The sequence below is a fragment of the Leptopilina heterotoma genome, unplaced genomic scaffold (genome assembly GCF_015476425.1).
Source record: "Leptopilina heterotoma isolate Lh14 unplaced genomic scaffold, ASM1547642v1 Lhet_146, whole genome shotgun sequence".
In the NCBI taxonomy this organism is placed as follows: Eukaryota; Metazoa; Arthropoda; class Insecta; order Hymenoptera; family Figitidae; genus Leptopilina; species Leptopilina heterotoma.
In genome coordinates, this window is record NW_025110864.1 from 467,817 (window position 1) to 486,254 (window position 18,438).

General features: G+C 31.3%; 2 protein-coding genes across 2 annotated transcripts; both read left to right on the forward strand.

Moving 5' to 3' along the window:
- The first annotated feature begins 2,575 nt into the window (after nucleotides 1–2,575).
- LOC122498321 lies at nucleotides 2,576–4,219 on the forward strand. Its single transcript, XM_043606004.1, has one exon. The coding sequence runs from the start codon at nucleotides 2,576–2,578 to the stop codon at nucleotides 4,217–4,219; it is 1,644 nt and encodes a 547-aa protein (XP_043461939.1).
- A 339-nt stretch (nucleotides 4,220–4,558) lies between these two features.
- LOC122498322 lies at nucleotides 4,559–6,190 on the forward strand. Its single transcript, XM_043606005.1, has one exon. It carries the CDS (start codon nucleotides 4,559–4,561, stop codon nucleotides 6,188–6,190), a length of 1,632 nt encoding a protein of 543 aa, XP_043461940.1.
- The last annotated feature ends 12,248 nt before the right edge of the window (nucleotides 6,191–18,438 follow it).

The following is an 18,438-nucleotide window of genomic DNA, read 5'->3' on the forward strand; positions in this document are numbered from 1 at the left end:
TGACGCCGCCAAATATTACAGTTACGTGCAAATCACCCACATACATTTACTTTTATTATTCGTTCACTTAATCAGATTGTAATATGTTTAAAAAGTTCACCAAAATGTTTTCAAAAAAGCAACAAAAAATTAAAATTACAATAAAAACAATACTAATCTAGGTACAACATTCAAATTAGATTCAAAAGTTGCGTATTACCTAATAGTATTTATATTCTAAACAGCTGATAAATCGGTTTAATAGTTTTTAAATAAAACTCAAATGGCTTTTTTACACAATGGCTTTTTTACCCCACTCTACCCTAATAAATAAAAAATAAATATAAATAATTAATAAATAAAATATAATAATTATTAATAATAACAATTACTATTATTGTTATAATTATTATTATAATTATTGCATTATATTAGTATATTATTGTATATAAATACATTTTTTTAAATAAAAAATATGAGTTTTACTGCGTAAAAATTGAAAGAAAGTGGAACGCCATTTATTGAAAAGTGGTAAAAATTGAGTATTTCAACGTTCGAAGAAACATTGAAAATCTCAAAAACTGAAATTTTTATTGTGATAATATTGTTCCCTGATGTTTAAACTATAGACTCTATAAAAATAAAGTTTTATTAGGAACGCCATTTCGGTGTTTTTGCCAGTCTGGGCCTCGGCGCGTGGAACGCCATTTGGAACGCCCTGCCAGTGATGGACAGTCTTAGGTGAGAAATAATATTCAAATTTGTATTTAGTTTTGAATTTATAAAGGATATTCAGGTATGAGTGGTAATAAAATTGTAGAGACCTTTGTTTATTTCGCGATGGGATAAACAAAGGCTCAAAGTCAATAAAAGGGCGATACGATTGTGATAAACTTTCTTTCTCTTTACGATGAGAAAGAAAGGGGTTCGAACCAAAATCGACAATACGTTTTACCTGAACCTTCCCCTTCCTCGAAGTGAAGAAAAGAGGGTTTAGGTAAAAACAAAATTAATTTTACTCAGTTATTCGTGTACTTTCAAACCGAGAAGTAATAATAAACTAAAATAATTATTTAAGTGTCCATTTTGTGTTAATTATTATTAATGTTCTTTGTTAATTAATTATTTTTTCTTGCGAATCTTTATTTTCTGTTTTTGTGTCTCGTGCGTATATTATTTCGTTCTCCATCATCATCAGTGGACAAGAGTTTCAAGGTATGTGTTACAAACGTCATTTCCTTCCATACCAACTTCCTACTCCTTAAATTAAAAAATTAAACAATTTCGGACGATCAATTAAAAAAAATTGTATAAAAGACGCGAAACAATTCAAGGACAAATTGATAATTTTAGAGATTTCCTTGAAACACAGAACGTCGGGCAGATAAATTTAACCCAACTTTCATTACGATTAGAAAAAATAAAAAGATTGTTTACTTCCTTTGATGATATTCAAGATGAAATCGAATTATTAAATACCGAAATCGATCAAACGGTATTAGCCGCCGAAAGATACACAATTCAAAATGTCTTTTTTAATACGGTTTCTCAGGGGGAACATCTTCTCGCGAACGGTCACCGATCGATACAATTAGGTGATAGTTCAGACGGTGGTTCAATCCATCAAACTTCAGAATGCGTACACACAAAGCGAAAACTCAAATTACCTCAAGCAAACATTCCCACATTTGATGGAAAAATCGAAGATTGGCTTTACTTTAAAAATTCATTTTCCTCGTTAATTCACGAACAAACGGATTTAACAAATATTGAAAAACTTCAATATCTAAAATCGGCATTAAAAGGGGAAGCGGCGCGAAAAATATCAATCTTTCCAATCTCAGAGAATAATTATTTACAAGCTTGGGAATTATTAGAAAAAACTTATGGGGACAAACGACTAATTATTTCTAGGCATTTAAGTTTGATATTACGGTTATTAGTACAAGAGAAACAAACGTCAGAAGGGTTAATAAAATTAGCAGATAAAACCCAACAACATCGTTTATCATTAATGTCACTCGGTGTAAACATCTCCGAGGAAATTCTCGTTCAAAATATAGAAGAGAAATTACACAAAAGCACCTTAGATAAATGGGACGAAACACTAAAAAGAAATGAATTCCCAAAACTTGATGACCTGTTCGAATTTTTATACCGAACAGCAACTCGTTTAACTCAACGAGAAGTAAAAAATCCTCCTAATCCAAAGATAACGAATAATACCCCCGAAAACAAGAAGAAAACCTTTAAAGGCGCGAACCCCTCATTAGCGACTTCGATTCTTAAACCTTGTCCTGGCTGTCGATCAAAAACCCATCACCTCTTTCGTTGTAAAAAATTTCGTGCTATTTCTGTGCCGGAAAGAATCCAAATAATAACAGACGCGTCTTACTGTATGAATTGTATGCGAGATAATCATAGAGACAATGAATGCAAATTTGGCAATTGCATGGTGTGTGGTGAAAAACACAATACCCTACTGCATCAGGAAATCAAATCACCAAAAAAATAGCAATTAAAGTCGCGATCCCATAACCAACAGGATAAATTTCCACCTAATACCCCATCAACTAGTCAATTCATAACTAGTGCTATGGTCCTAGCAGTAAATAAATACGAACAAACTGTGGAATGCAGAGCAATATTAGACACATGCTCATCAGCAAATTTCATAACGGAAAATCTAGCCTTAAAACTAAAATTACCAATGAAACGCTGTTATATCCCTATAGGAGCTGTAAATGACCTTACCACGGTCGCAAAGGCCTTTGTCTCCCTTACAATTCGTTCCTTGTATAACGATTATCAAAAAACATTTAGCTTTCTAATAATTCCTCAAATAGCAAATCTAATTCCCAATGAAAAAGTTTCCAGTGATCTAATTCCAATTCCACCTAACATCCAGCTTGCTGATCCTTTATTCCATATACCTCGTCCAGTTGATTTATTGTTAGGTTCGGGTCCATCATTATCTTTATTTTGTATTGGTCAAATTGATTTATCACCTCAATCAGGGAATCAATTACTTCTGCAAAAGACTCGTCTTGGTTGGGTAGTAGGCGGTAGTGTTTCAAATTCATCTACGTGTCCGGGAGAAATTAAATGTCACCTTTTAGATTTACAGACATGTATAACAAAATTTTGGGCATTAGAGGAAGAAAGAAACATAGTTCACCTTTCCGACGAACAAAAAAAATGCGAAAATCATTTTCGAGAACACGTTAAACGAGATGCTAGTGGTAAATTCACCGTAGCCTTACCGTTCCGTGATAATTTTAAACAGTTAGGAAACTCACGAAATATTGCCCTAAAACGTCTATATAGTTTAGAAAGAAAGCTCAATAAATCGCCAGAATTAAAAGATCAGTATAACGCAAATTTGCAAGAATACATTGATTTAGATCACATGTCGAAAGTAGAAAATGAAGATGAAAATGGATTTCATTTACCGCATTTTGTCGTTATAAAAGAAGGGATAGCGACTACCAAGGTTAGAGTAGTTTTCGATGGATCGATTAAATTAGAATCCGGACTTTCACTAAATGATGTTTTAATGGTTGGTCCAACGATTCAAAACGACGTTTTCGCTCACATGATTCGGTTTAGAGCATACAAATTCGTTTTAACTGGAGATTTAGAAAAAATGTATCGCCAATTTAGAATTCGGAAAGAAGATAGGAAGTTTCAAAGAATATTTTGGAGACGTGATGGTAAAAACATTGAAATCTTTGAATTAAATACCGTCACATTCGGAATAAGTTCTTCTTCCTTTCTCGCCACACGTGCATTACAACAATTGGCCGACGATGAAATTGACCGTTATCCCGAAGCCGCTAAAACGTTAAAGGAAGAGGTTTATGTTGACGATTTTATCACTGGGGCCGATACAATAGAAAAGGGAATTGAAAAGCGAGAAGAAATAATAAATCTTTTAAAATTAGGCGGGCTAAATATTAGACAATGGGCTTCCAACGATCCACAGTTGCTAGAAGGGATACCAAACAATAAAATTAATTTAAATCTTCAATTTAACGAAAACAAAACAGTAAAAACGCTTGGTGTTTCATGGAACTCGTGTAATGACAATATTATTTATTCAGTCGAACCACCTAATACTCTTTCTAAAATCAGTAAGCGAATTATTCTTTCCGACATTTCAAAGCTATTCGATCCATTAGGTTTACTAGGCCCGATAATTCTATTTGCAAAAATTCTAATGCAACAAATTTGGCAATGAAAATTGAACTGGGACGAATCGGTACCGGATACTATTCACACAACATGGATAGATTTTTGCGAACAATTGAAGCTCATAAATGATTTGACCTTTAGACGACGCGTTCTCATTGAAAATCCAGTCAATGTCCAAATTCATGGATTCTGTGACGCAAGTCAAAAAGGCTACGGGGCATGCATTTACGTACGATCTATAGACAGTAGAGAAAAAATTGAGTGTCACCTACTTTGCGCAAAATCTCGGGTTGCACCGTTAAAAACGATTACACTTCCTCGTCTGGAGCTTTGTTCAGCAGTACTCCTAAGCAATTTGTTCTCATCGGTATATAAATCCCTAAATATGCCTGTCCACGAGATTACATTTTGGACTGACTCCTCTATCGCGCTTTCGTGGATTAATACATCCCCGCATCAGCTCAAAACCTTTGTCGCCAATCGAGTTTCCGATATTCAAAAGAAAACGAACGGTCACAATTGGAAACACGTCAAATCATCAGACAATCCAGCTGATAGTTTGTCACGTGGTCAAAAACCCGCAGAATTTATAATGAATAAAATTTGTAAAGAAGGTCCTCACTGGCTAAAACAAACGGAAAACACTTGGCCAGTATCCGCGTTTGAAATAATAAAAGATTCATCTGCAATAAAAAAGACCGTTCTTTCGTCAATCGCGTTAGACACTGAAATTTTAAAAAAATTCTCATCTTACTCGAATATGAAAAGAATTATTGCGTATTGTTTGCGGTTTAAAGTCACTAATCATTACAAAGGTCCATTGCTCGTCACTGAATTAAAAAACGCCGAAAAAACTATATTAAAATTAATGCAAAGAGAAGCGTTTAACGATGAGATCAACAGTCTCAAACAACAAAAAGAAATCAACAAAAAGAGTAAAATTCTAGCTTTAAACCCTTTTCTCGATCAAGAAGGAATATTACGTGTAGGAGGGCGTCTGAAAAATGCCATAATACCGTTTTCCGAGCAACATCCTATTTTGCTCCCAAAATCGCATCATATTACTAATATAATCATTTGCGAAGAACACCTTCGTAGTTTGCATGCAGGCATATTAACAACCTTGTATGCCTTGCGTCAACGGTTTTGGATTCTTGATGGTCGCAATCAAGTGCGGAAAATTGTACGACAATGCATACAATGCTTTAGACTCAATCCTACCAACACAGAATACATTATGGGTGATCTTCCCAAAATCAGAATCAATCAATCCCGTCCTTTCTCTCATGTAGGAATAGATTATTGTGGTCCCTTCTACATAAAAGAAAAAAAATATCGTAATCGAACGCAAATTAAAATATACGCAGCAGTTTTTATATGTCTTGTGGTAAAAGCTGTGCATTTAGAGGTTGTCAGTGACATGAGCACTGAAACCTTCCTGGGTGCATTAAGAAGATTCATAGGGCGTCGCGGAAAACCTATTATTATTAGTTCAGACAATGGGTCGAATTTTATAGGGGCTAACAATGAGTTAAAAGATCTCGGTAATCTTCTTCATTCTAAGGAATTCAATGAAAAAACAACCTTGTTTCTCACTAATCAAGGAATCAAATGGAAATTTATACCCCCATTATCTCCTCACTTCGGGGGAATTTGGGAATCAATGGTTAAAAGTTTTAAACATCATTTAAAACGGGTCGTAAAAAATGTTTTGTTCACATTTGAAGAAATAAATACGTTCATTATCGAAATTGAAGCGGTATTGAATTCTCGCCCGCTTACTCCGATCTCACACGATCCCAATGACCTTATCGTCCTTACCCCTGGTCACTTCCTAATTGGCGATTCGCTAACAAGCTTACCCGAATTAGATTTTACACTTACACCAACACCACGATTAACGAGATGGCAACACCTTCAAAAGATGCGTCAAGACTTTTGGAGTAGATGGCACAAAGAGTATTTAAACGGACTCAACATACGTCACAAATGGAAAGGTGGCAACCATCACATTTAAGAGGGTGCTATTGTCATATTGAAAGAAGACAATACTCCTCCGATGCATTGGGTTCTGGGTAGAGTCATTAAAACGTTTCCAGGATCTGATCGCGTCGTTCGAACGGTAACGGTAAAAACGTTTAAAGGGGAATTTAAACGTAACGTTCGAAAACTCGCCCAGTTGCCTATCGATGACAACGAGGATGTCGATTAAAAACATCGATATTTCGAAGACGATCTTTTACGATAACGAGTTATATGTTAGTTTCCATTGTAAATTAAAATTAAGTTTTAATATAATTCGAGTTTGCTACGTTACACTTAATATTAAATGTGATTTAATTATTACAAATCTATTAATTACTCTACGAAAGTATCTATCATTGTTAAACTATGTTAAGTAACAACGATTTTCATGTTCTACGATGATCTTGTTGATCGATAGAACTCTCAACGGCGGGGGAGGATGGACAGTCTTAGGTGAGAAATAATATTAAAATTTGTATTTAGTTTTGAATTTATAAAGGATATTCAGGTATGAGTGACGTAATAAAATTGTAGAGACCTTTGTTTATTTCGCGATGGGATAAACAAAGGCTCAAAGTCAATAAAAGGGCGATACGATTGTGATAAACTTTCTTTCTCTTTACGATGAGAAAGAAAGGGGTTCGAACCAAAATCGACAATACGTTTTACCTGAACCTTCCCCTTCCTCGAAGTGAAGAAAAGAGGGTTTAGGTAAGAACAAAATTAATTTTACTCAGTTATTCGTGTACTTTCAAACCGAGAAGTAATAATAAACTAAAATAATTATTTAGGTGTCCATTTTGTGTTAATTATTATTAATGTTCTTTGTTAATTAATTATTTTTTCTTGCGAATCTTTATTTTCTGTTTTTGTGTCTCGTGCGTATATTATTTCGTTCTCCATCATCATCAGTGGACAAGAGTTTCGCCAAAAAAAGGATGGAGAAATGAAACAGTGAAGTGGTTAAAATGTAGTTCCATTGAAGTTAACAAATATTGGATTTTTCAATAGAGTGCCGACTTTCAGTTAGTCGAGCTCCTCCGAGCCGCATAATATTTGGGAAAACAAGTTATAGAACGATTACTTAGCATGTCTACTTTGACGCTAATATGTGCCATTTTGCGCCTTTTCATATTTTTTCAACATAACAGAAAGAGACAAAAGCATAAAAGTAGACCCCTTATCTTACCTTGTTTAATGGCGCATGTGCAAGAATAAAAGTTTTTGGTTAGGTTTTTGTCTAAAAAGATCGCATGAAAAATCGTTTTAAATATAGGTATAGTAATTGGAATTTTTAATTTTTAGTTGCTTATTTCGATGAGTTTAAATTAAAAGCAGGTAAACTTAACATAAAATACCATTTTTCCTGCTAAAAATGTTTTTAAATTATTTATTTGTCACGTAAATAAAAGAAAAATATAATTGTCAGCAAGCTGTTTCACTATCACGCATGCGTTATTAGAGAAAGAAAGAAAAGTGGTCTACTTTTCGTATGGCTGTCTCCGTCTATGCGCCTAAGAAACATTTTGGTCGCTTGCGCACTCTATTCTAATAACTCTATGGTTTTTTGGGTCGCTGATTACGAATCTGATGTCAGATTTCAAAAAATCAAAATGGCGGTCATAAAAAATTTTAAATTAATCAATTCGAATGAAACATATAGGTATGTAGAGGTTTTTGGGGTTGCTGATTACGAATCTGTTGTCAGATTTTAAAAATGAAAAAATGAGCACTGTGTTTCTGAAATCAGATTTAGATATAAAAAGGAGTGTTTATCTGATCCATGGAAATAAAAGCAGATTCTCCAATAGGACTACATGCGCACCTGATATACCCACGCGATAAACTATATACCTGTAAGTGAACATCAGGTATCGAAAAAAAAACCAAAAAAATTTTAAAAATCTAAAAAAAATACAAAATAGGATCTTTACCTGTAACCTCCTCGTGGTAGATCCTGGAAACTACAGTACTTTCTATTTTTGTAGGATTGTAACAGGAAAAAATTTTTTATTTTCTGAATTGTATAGACAGTAGTTTTGTAATCACCAAACTTAAAAACTCCCAAGCAAAAAATTGTAGGCAAATCTCACCCAATCTAAAATCCACTTGAATTCTTACATCAGATTCGTAATCAGCGACCTAAAAAAACCCTAGATACTTATGCTTCATTAAAATTGATTTATATAAAAAAATTTATGTCCGCCATATTGGATCCGCCATTTTGAATTTTTGAAATCTGACTTCAGATTCGTAATCAGCGACCCCAAAAACTGTAGGTAGCATACTTGTTATTCGTAAATATCTTGTTCTTTTTTAAATAATGATTTTTGGCAAAAAATCGACGATCCTGGCCCACTGTGCACTGTGAGATATACGGTGAGGGAATTTTTATCAGTCTTTCACCTTTGATTTACCAGAGGTGAAAAATTAAATTAATATGTTTTATTAATTAGAAAAAATATTTTTTAAAAATATATATTTTTGAAAAATAAATTTTAATTAATAATTTAAAAAATTAATTTTCAAACCCTTGGTTTTTTGTTGGCTGCCAATAAAAAATCAAGCTTTTGAAAATCGATTTTGTTTCCTTGGCAATTCCTTGGCAACTAATATTGGCCCGATGCTTGGCTACCGATCATTGGCAGTAGCGTGATCATCCCAAGCTTAAACCAATGGTGGTCCAATGATGGTTGCCAATTGTTTTGCCAAGAAAAAACCATTGGGCACCATGCATGGCCCACTATTGAACCAATCGTTACCATTGGCAACTTCCCGTTGGGTATAGTATCACAGGTGACTTACAATTCTTGACACCCTGCAATATCATTTTAATCATAAAAAATATCTATTTTCAATAATTCTGAAGTTCTTGCAATTAAAGAATATTGGATTATTTGGATAAATAAATAAAGCTGAATTTTATTATTTTGACGTCAAAATCTTAATCAGAGATCCCAAAAATACTACTGAATTCAGCTTGATATAATAATTGGTATCAATTATAATTTTTTCGATTTTTTAATATTGAAAACATTTTTATACTTACATCTCAGTTATAGGATAGTATTTTTTGCAAAATTATGCTAAAATGTGAATAAATAACATGTAATATTCAATTATAGAAAGTCTAAAAGCTATCAATTAAAAAATGTAGAATTTTCGATTTTTTGAAAAATATTTTTATATTTACATCTTAGTTATACGATAGTATTTTTTGTAAAATTATGCTTAAATTTGACTAAATAACATGTAATACTCAACTACAAAAATTTTAGAAGTAATCCATTAAAAATTTGTAAATTTTCAATTTTTCGAAAAAATTGAATATCTCCTGTTCTAATTAATATTTTTTAAATCTGTAAATTTATAAACCTTCCTTGGGTTAATACCTAATACCTTACCAAGTTGGACATAAATCGATTTACGCGTTTTTGTGTGATTGGGGTACAAAGGAAATTATTATTAATTTTTAATTGGAAACAGTAGATATATTAAATGCTGAAACAGAGAAACATAGACAATTAATAAGCTCGGCGACCTAGCGCCACCAAAAAATATTATTTTCTAAATTTTGAGGGTGCACAGTCCCCTACATAAAATCTTTTTGTGTAAATATCTGAAAAGTCCGCGAACCTGAGTGAAAAATATTTTTCAAAATTATGTTTCCATTCCTTAATTACTTGTTATTAGTTAAAAATTTTTGCATTAAAAAAAACTAAAAAAAATTATTTAGAATCTATGTTTTAAAACTTTATACGGCCCTGAATGTTATTGTAACCTTGCTTCAAGGGTACTCTTGCTGTAATAGACCACAGCACATTCAAGTCCATTACAGTGAGAATTCATTGTAAGTAAAAAGCACTATAAAAGTAAAGATAGTATTAAAATAGAATATTAAGCAACAAGGGTATAAAGGCAGCCATTTGTTTACGGTGATTTTTGTAACACGAGTGGAGGTCTAGGGCGCCCCGAGACCTGCACTCGTGTCACAAAAATCATTTTTAACAAATGGCTGCCTTTATTCCCGTGTTACTTACGATATTTTTTATTCCTAATGCACAAAAGTGTCGATTTCAGATAGCGGTTATGTTTGCACATGGGAGAAAATGGACGCCATTTTCATATGGTTGAACAAATGAGTGACTTTACTCCCTGTCGTCAGCTATCTAAAAAGCGCCATTTTTGTGCATGTGGGATAAAAAAATATTTTCATACAGATTTATTAATGAAAATTGAAGAACATCACAAAAAACTTACTTTTTGAGATGAACTTTCTAATAGAATAAATCAATACACATTTAAAATAGGTTTTATAGAATAAAAAAAACATTAAATTAAATTTTTAGGGAAAATACACGCGAGATTAGGCAGTTTTTCATATTTTTGTTTAATACTTTATTGCCTTACATATGTCATTTTCGTATAAGGATAGGTCACGAAAGAGGGTGGGCTTCACGTTGATTAGATACTAAATCTACCGCGACGTTTGTACATCAGGGTGGTCCAAATGTGGTGGAGAGAAACAGCGCAGATGCGGAATTTATGACAAGAAACAAAAGAAGAACAAGAAAAATGCAGATTTTAATTCTTTCGCATAAATTCGAGGAAAGTGTAATAAATTTCTCTCCAATAAGTGGAGCCGAAGGAGTATGACAAAATTTTTGTTTATATGTATATAGTTAGACACTCTAATGGGATTAAATGATAATTTTACTTTCTTGATCCATCATTTCAGGTCATTATCCACTTGTTAGAAAGTGTCATTTTTCCTTGTAGCAAGGAAGTTCTCTCGTTCTAGTAGCTTGACGTACAAGCAACCTTAGCTAGTTGCTGGACAAGCAGCTACTAGGGATCCAACGAATTTAGCTAATTCAAATCTAAAGAATTTCCTATATTTTTTGACATTCGTATGGTCTTTTAAGTCTATTGGGATTAAGTAACAGTCAGGTGTCATTAATCTTATGGCAGTTTGAATGTTTTACATTTTTCAAAAAAAAAATTTATTTTTAAAGTAATCAGGTGTTGAAGTATTAGGTCATTTTATTTTCATTTTATTATTACTTTGAAATAAATAAAGATAATTAAGTGAATTTTTTTAATCAAAGCTTAAAGTCTATACTTTAAAGATGAAATAAAGCGATTGCTAAAAAATGAAAATTTATAATTGTTATTAACAATTCTTTTAAACAATTGCAAATTGAAGAATTTTCTCAATATTTTTGAAAGATTAAATTACGATGTATTGATGCGCAAAACTGCAAGGATTAATTTAAAAAAAAAATCAGTAACCTCCAATATTATAAAAATTGTGTAGATTTTTCTGCCAAAATGAAGGCGTAAATATTGCAAATTTAAAAATAAACAAATTACAGATAATTAATTAATAAAAAAATGAATCCTGAAGCCTGGACTAACGGAACTAAAACTCATAAGTCTGCTAAATTTAATCGGATTGACTTGAAATTTTAACACAATATTCTGCAGATATTATTTATTCATTTACAAAAATTTAAAACAGAATAAAAAAAAATTTAAATACCTTCCTCTCTTCTGAAGGGAGATCCGAGCTAAAATTTAAACTCGCTCTTTTATTTCTCCAAAACCCTCTTTTTATCCTCTTACATATAATTCTCTATATTACTTTTAAATCCTCTTTTAAGAGGTAACACCACCCTAGTAAAAATGTCCGGAGCTATGACGGAGTTTAACACCGGCATGGTACTGACTCAATACTGACCGGCGGTACTGACTTTTGGAACCCGATCAGTACTCACGGTACCCTGAAAACAATTTCAACCCTCAAGTTGCATCCTTTAGACGACTCCTGTTGTAACTTCTTTGAAATTCTTCACTGATCATTTTTCAGAAGGAAAAAGCAAAATCCGTCGGGCGGATTTTTTTTAATTTCAATTTTTGTGTTTTTATCAACAAATTTGAGAAAAGACAGGTTTTTAAGATTTTATAAACCAACATATGATATTGTAACTGGTACCTTTTTATTCAAACAATTATAGAATAATATAATTCTTAAAAGAAGTTTTCAGTAGAATCGAAATCTGATATTAGTTTATTAATTTAAGGCAGAGAAGTCGCAGGAAATCTTGAAAACTTTAAAGATTTTGAAATTGAATAAGTTTGGTTTTATCTTTTAAAAATATAAATAGTAAAAATTCTGTTATTTAATTTTTATGATAACTTTTAATATCGAAACGTTCTACAATTTACAAGAATTGTATTTAAATTGTAATTTTAATAGTAAAATTGAACGATTACATGTGATTACTATTGTAGTCACATACAGATCTTAGGAGTTTCTCTGCATAGTTTTCTTTCCTGTCATCCGTTTTATAATTAGCCCAAGTTTTCGCGAAATCAAAATGAACTGCTTCCATAGCTTGCTCGCTGTAAAATCCTAATCCTCGCTGTTTCCTTTTACAAAATTCCGGAACATGAGTAAATACTGCGTGGACCTTGGGAGTGACACTAATATTTAACTCTTTGTAGCTACTTTTAAATAATTGTATTTTTTCAATATAATCGAATTTAAGCTCTTCCCCAAAACACGAATCTACAACATCTCGAAATTTTTGAAAAGAATCAACGTATTTGAGACACAAAATTTCGGTATTGCAAAGGAGTCTCAACTTATTTACGTTATGTAGCAGTGCTTTACATAAATTGCCTTTAAAAGCAGAACCACTTTTCTTTACTTCATGTTGGACGAAACATAATTCTGCAAATTTCTCGCTAATTGTTTGAAATCTTTTTGACATTTCTGTGTACATTTTGTTTACAACTCCAATTAGCAAATTAAGTTCTGGTGGTGGTATGATGTCGATGATTTCCGTGTCATCTTTGCAGTTCTTTAATAGAGGATCCTGAATGCAACTCTTAAATAACTTTGCATCTTTCTTCTGACACCCATTATCCCTGCTCCATTTGACATAATTCTCTCGAATATTTGCAATTGTTCGAAGAGGTCCTTTTTCATATAAATTCTGCATTGGTGCTTCGCACCATGTACATGGATAGGAACTGGAATGTGTGCCTAGACCTACAATCATGTTTGCAACTTTCAAATCAATTGCTAGAAATGCTTGCAGATTATTTAGTTTTAGTAAGGCCCATAATTCTTTTAAATTATCATAATTTTCTTGTGCACTCTGAATTAAACCAATCACGAATAATCGTTTTACACTAGAGTCTTTGAATTTCTTTTCAAAATTACCATCGTAGGATCGTTTCCTTGGTGGTTCTTGCTCGAATTCTGGACCATCCTCCGACTGAATACTTAAACAAATTTTGAGAAACTTTCCTCCACTATCGATGCCTAACTTAAAACTTGCTTCAGATACATCACGATGATCCATCACTTTTTCTATCAGATTTTCTACATCGTTACAATAAATCGCAACTTTTTCAGATTTCGTTACTTCATTCTTCATTTTTACAATGGAATTTATTATTTTAAAATTAAAATAACTATCTAAAACATGATTATTTGCTACAAGTTTCTCGTTTAATCCAGGCTCGAAGAGTTTCCGATTTTTTGTGACTGTTCGAAACGCCTTCGCAATACCGGTCATAGTATTATTGGAAACATTGAACGCTGTTTTAATCTTATTTACATCGTCTGCTGAAATTTGAGTTATCTTGGTTTCGTTTTTTACGCTGGGTTTTACAACAATACCTAAATTTTGTCCTCCTTTTGGTTGTTTGAGAGACAGTTTGATGTTCTTTTCATTAGAATTTAAATTTTGCTCAGCAATAGTGTTTTTAATTAAACCAGTCATAATCATTTCTTTTTCTGCAGTCGTAAAATTTGATACAATATATTTGGTTGTATCACTCACGCGTTCGTGACGAGAAAGGGAGTTAAATGATGAAGACTTTTCTTCCTTTTTGTTTTTTTCTCAAAGTTTTTACGAACAATGTTACCGGTGAGTAAATTACTGTTGGCGGGTGCAGTAGCAATTTCACAAATCTTGCAACAAGCTTCGGCACTTTTCGAATTATTATCGCGCAATCTTTTCGAATCGATTATGGTGAGAACATAATCCGGCAGCTCCATTTTATCAGTATTTTTTACTCGGCATGTTTCCGTATCAAAATTATATAATTTTCGTTTACAAGATTCACACAAAGCGCGAGGTAAGCGATTATCTTCGAACGGCAAAAATTTACGGTCAAGTTTTTTCAGCAACCTTTCTTCTATACACTCCGAGATTATATTCATTTTTTTATTTCTTTTCAAACATATTAAACATACTTTTGATAGATTCTCCTCATGTGAACACTTTTTTTTATCGACCTTCATGTTGACAAAAATACTGTAATATATTATAATAAAGAAATTAAAATTCAATTCAAATCATACGAACAAATTATGTATAATTTTTTAATATCCATTATGTATAGTAACAATTAAAAAATTGAACATAATTTTTTTAATACAGAATTAAAAATGAAAAATTACCAGACTTGATATATACTCCAGGTATCTAATTAATTGAATTTTCCATTCAATATTGAAAAAACGATTCAAAATAGCGGCATATTTTGACGTATATAAATAAACATGAAGTTTGTAGTAAAACAGACATTAGCTCATTTTTTTCATTTAAAAATCGCTTGATTCAACAAATTTATATGATTAATAAATATATACTATCACATTTTTGAAACAAATGTTATTATAGAGTAGTCGATATTGTGAAGAAAAAATGTTCAAATAGAGCCTTTCGTTAAAAATTTTCCGCTGAATTCGAAACTGTCCTTAGCTTTTAAAAATTTAACGAAAAAAACTCGGAAACTTCAGAAAAGCTCCCGTGACTTTGTTTTCAAAGTCAAAATAGTTTTCTAGATTTCCTGCCACTTCACTGCCTTAAATTAATAAACTAATATCAGATTTCGATTATACTGAAAACTGCTTATAAGAATTATATTATTCTATAATTGTTTGAATAAAAAGGTACCAGTTACAATATCATATGTTGGTTTATAAAATCGTAAAAACCTGTCTTTTCTCAAATTTGTTGATAAAAACACAAAAATTGAAATTAAAAAAAATCCGCCCGACGGATTTTGCTTTTTCCTTCTGAAAAATGATCAGTGAAGAATTTCAAAGAAGTTACAACAGGAGTCGTCTAAAGGATGCAACTTGAGGGTTAAAATTGTTTCCAGGGTACCGTGTACTGAGAGTATACTGACTCAAAAACCGAATCAGTCTGTAATAAGAATTACAAATCATTTTTAAAATAAGTTTCGTCTAGAACGGAAACATTTTGACAGTTTCAGTCAGCCATATATTGGTTCCGTCATTTTGAGTTTCGAGTTTCTGAGGTCATATTTGTTATCAGCGACACCAAAAACATAAAACATGTGAGTATCGCCTAGAACAGTAACATTTTGACACTTTAAATCGGCCATATTGGATCCGCTGTTTTGAATTTTAAGTTTCTAAAGTCATATTCGTTATCAGCGACTCTAAAAACATCAAACATGTGAGTTTTGTTTAAAACGGAAACATTTTGACAACTTGAGTCGGAAATATTGGATCCGCCATTTTGAATTTTAAGTTTCGGAGGTCATATTCGTTATCAGCGACCCCAAAAACATAAAACATGTGTGTGTTGTTTAAATTTAAATCATTTTGACATTTTATTAAAAAAACATTTTTACGTAAAATTTTGAAACATTTCATAATTTTCAGAACCATGTGACTGCATAAATCTTTAATCACAAGTCACTAAAAATTTTGTTACAGTTTCGTAATTTTACGAAACACGTAACTGCATAAAACTTCAGTTGCTTATTTTGGAAATTTTGTTACAGTTTCGTAAATTTCTGGAACACGTAACTGCAGAAAACTTCAGTTGCTTATTTTGGAAATTATGTTAAAATTTCGTAAATTTCTGGAACACGCAATACAATAATACTTCCGTTACATACCTTATGGAAAAATATGTTACAGATTCGAAAAATGCAATTAATTCTTGGAAATTTTATTAAAATTCTTCAAAAGAATTCAATTTTAATAAATTTTGATTAAGTTCCTTATAATAATTAAATTTTATGAAAATTCAATAAATTATATTTATTTTTGTATTTAAATAATTGAGTTCTCGTAGAATTTTTTTATAAAAATTTATTTCAAAATGAATTTAAGTTAAAATTTTTGATAATAATTGAATACTAAAAGCATTACAGCATAAATTTTTAAAAAATAATTAAATTTTTGTATCACGTTACAGCTTAAACTTGCTGTTGCTCCTTTCCGAAATTTTTTTTTAGTTTCATAATATTTCATAACATGTCATAGCTTGAATATTTTTATTTTTCCTAAAAATTTTGCTACCGCTTTTTCCAGTTTTGATTATTAAACAATAATATGTAACTCAAATGTTACATATTGCTTAATAATCAGAACTGAACAAAACTGAAACAATAAATTTTAATGACACTCATCAGTGATAGCGAACATAATTTACATTAAAATACAAAGTACAATTTAATATGTATAACTTCATTATTTCTAAGTTTGTCTCACAATTTTTTCTATCCTACTAGATTTTCAGTAAAAAATTATTTAAACTTAAAAATATTTAATAATAATGTTATTGTTTAAAAATTATTTATTTATGGTTTATAAATAAATTTGATCAAAAAACAACTGGTAAATAATATAAATAATATTTATTTCTTACTTTTTATGCACAAAACTATTTATTCAATCAAATAATATTAATCATTCATTTATTAATGAAGTATCAAAAGTATCATAACTTTGATTGCTCTGAATATCAATAAGCTCATCATAGTTACGGTACTGGTTCCTAGCATGGACATTCCATTTTGCAGGACGATTTTTCTCCAAAAATATCTAATACGTGTAATGGAGCATGAATAAAAATAGATTTTGTATACTTTTTATATGTGGAAATATGCTTCAACTTTTTAATCCCAAGAATGATCACTTATGAAACTTTAAAAATAATTTATAACACTTTTTTACTTATTTAAATAACTTTATACAATAAAACATTTTCTACGCACAACCACTTTTTCGAAGGGCATTTTCAGTTATGTATTTCCTGCAACAGACCCAAGCGGCGCGAAAGTAATTGTGCGCATCTTAATTCAGCTGTGGTAACTGAAAATTTTGTTACAGTTTCGTAATTTTCAGTTACTCTTTATACTTTTTGAAACTATTCCCAAATTTTCAGTTACATTTCATTAAATTTTCTTAACTAGTTACTGATTTTAGTTTAACTGAAGTTAGAATTCCGTTACTCATAAGGATTTTTACTAAAAATTTTGAATTTTGAGTAACATTTAGAAATCATAAGAAACGTGTAGTAAATTTCAAGCAAATGTAACATATAAATGCTTTCAGTACCATCATTTGGAAAATTTTGTTACATTTGTGTCTGAATTTTATCGGAATATTGAGAACATTTTTAACAGTGTATAGAAACTCAGCTTTCATGTACAATTTTTGTATTACATTATATCAACTTTGTCAAGAGTTCTACGATTTTGTCAGAAAAATCAACAGTTTTCCACAGCGTTACCACACAGAAAAAAACTATACTCAAAATGAGTATCATATGATACTCATTTTGAAGTGCAACAAAAATGATACCCCTTCGACTTATTTTGATTTTCTGGGGAAAAGACTCAAAATGAGTAAAAAGCGGTATCATTTTGGGTTTATGATAAAATTACAATAACATTGGAATAACTGGGAATAATTCATAAAAATGTGAATTAAAATAATTCTTTATAATTAGAGTTGTGCAAAAAGCTCGATCGAGTATTTCAAGCTTTTCGTTTTTCTAGCAGAGCTGAGCAGAATCAATCCGAACTTGAACCAAATTCTATCCGACACGTGCAGTATTAAACCTAAAATAATTTTGAGCACTTGAATTTTTCGAGCACTCAAATATTTTTGAGTAACTAAAGGCGGGTTCCATTTCAAATCAGGCAGATTCTCCACTTAACATCACGGAATGCTATGGAAATGAAATATGTTGTTTTTCACAAGAAATTAAGAGATGCGTGTTTTCCCGATTTGGAAAAAAAAATTTTCCCTTGAAGTTATCAGTGCTTGAAAGTTATATACTTTTTTTCAAAAATACTCAATATTTTATCGAATAATTACGATTTTTTGCAATGGTTAGGGTTCGGAAAGTAGATACGTACTTCGGTCGACAAGTTTGTCCAGATTTTGAAGCT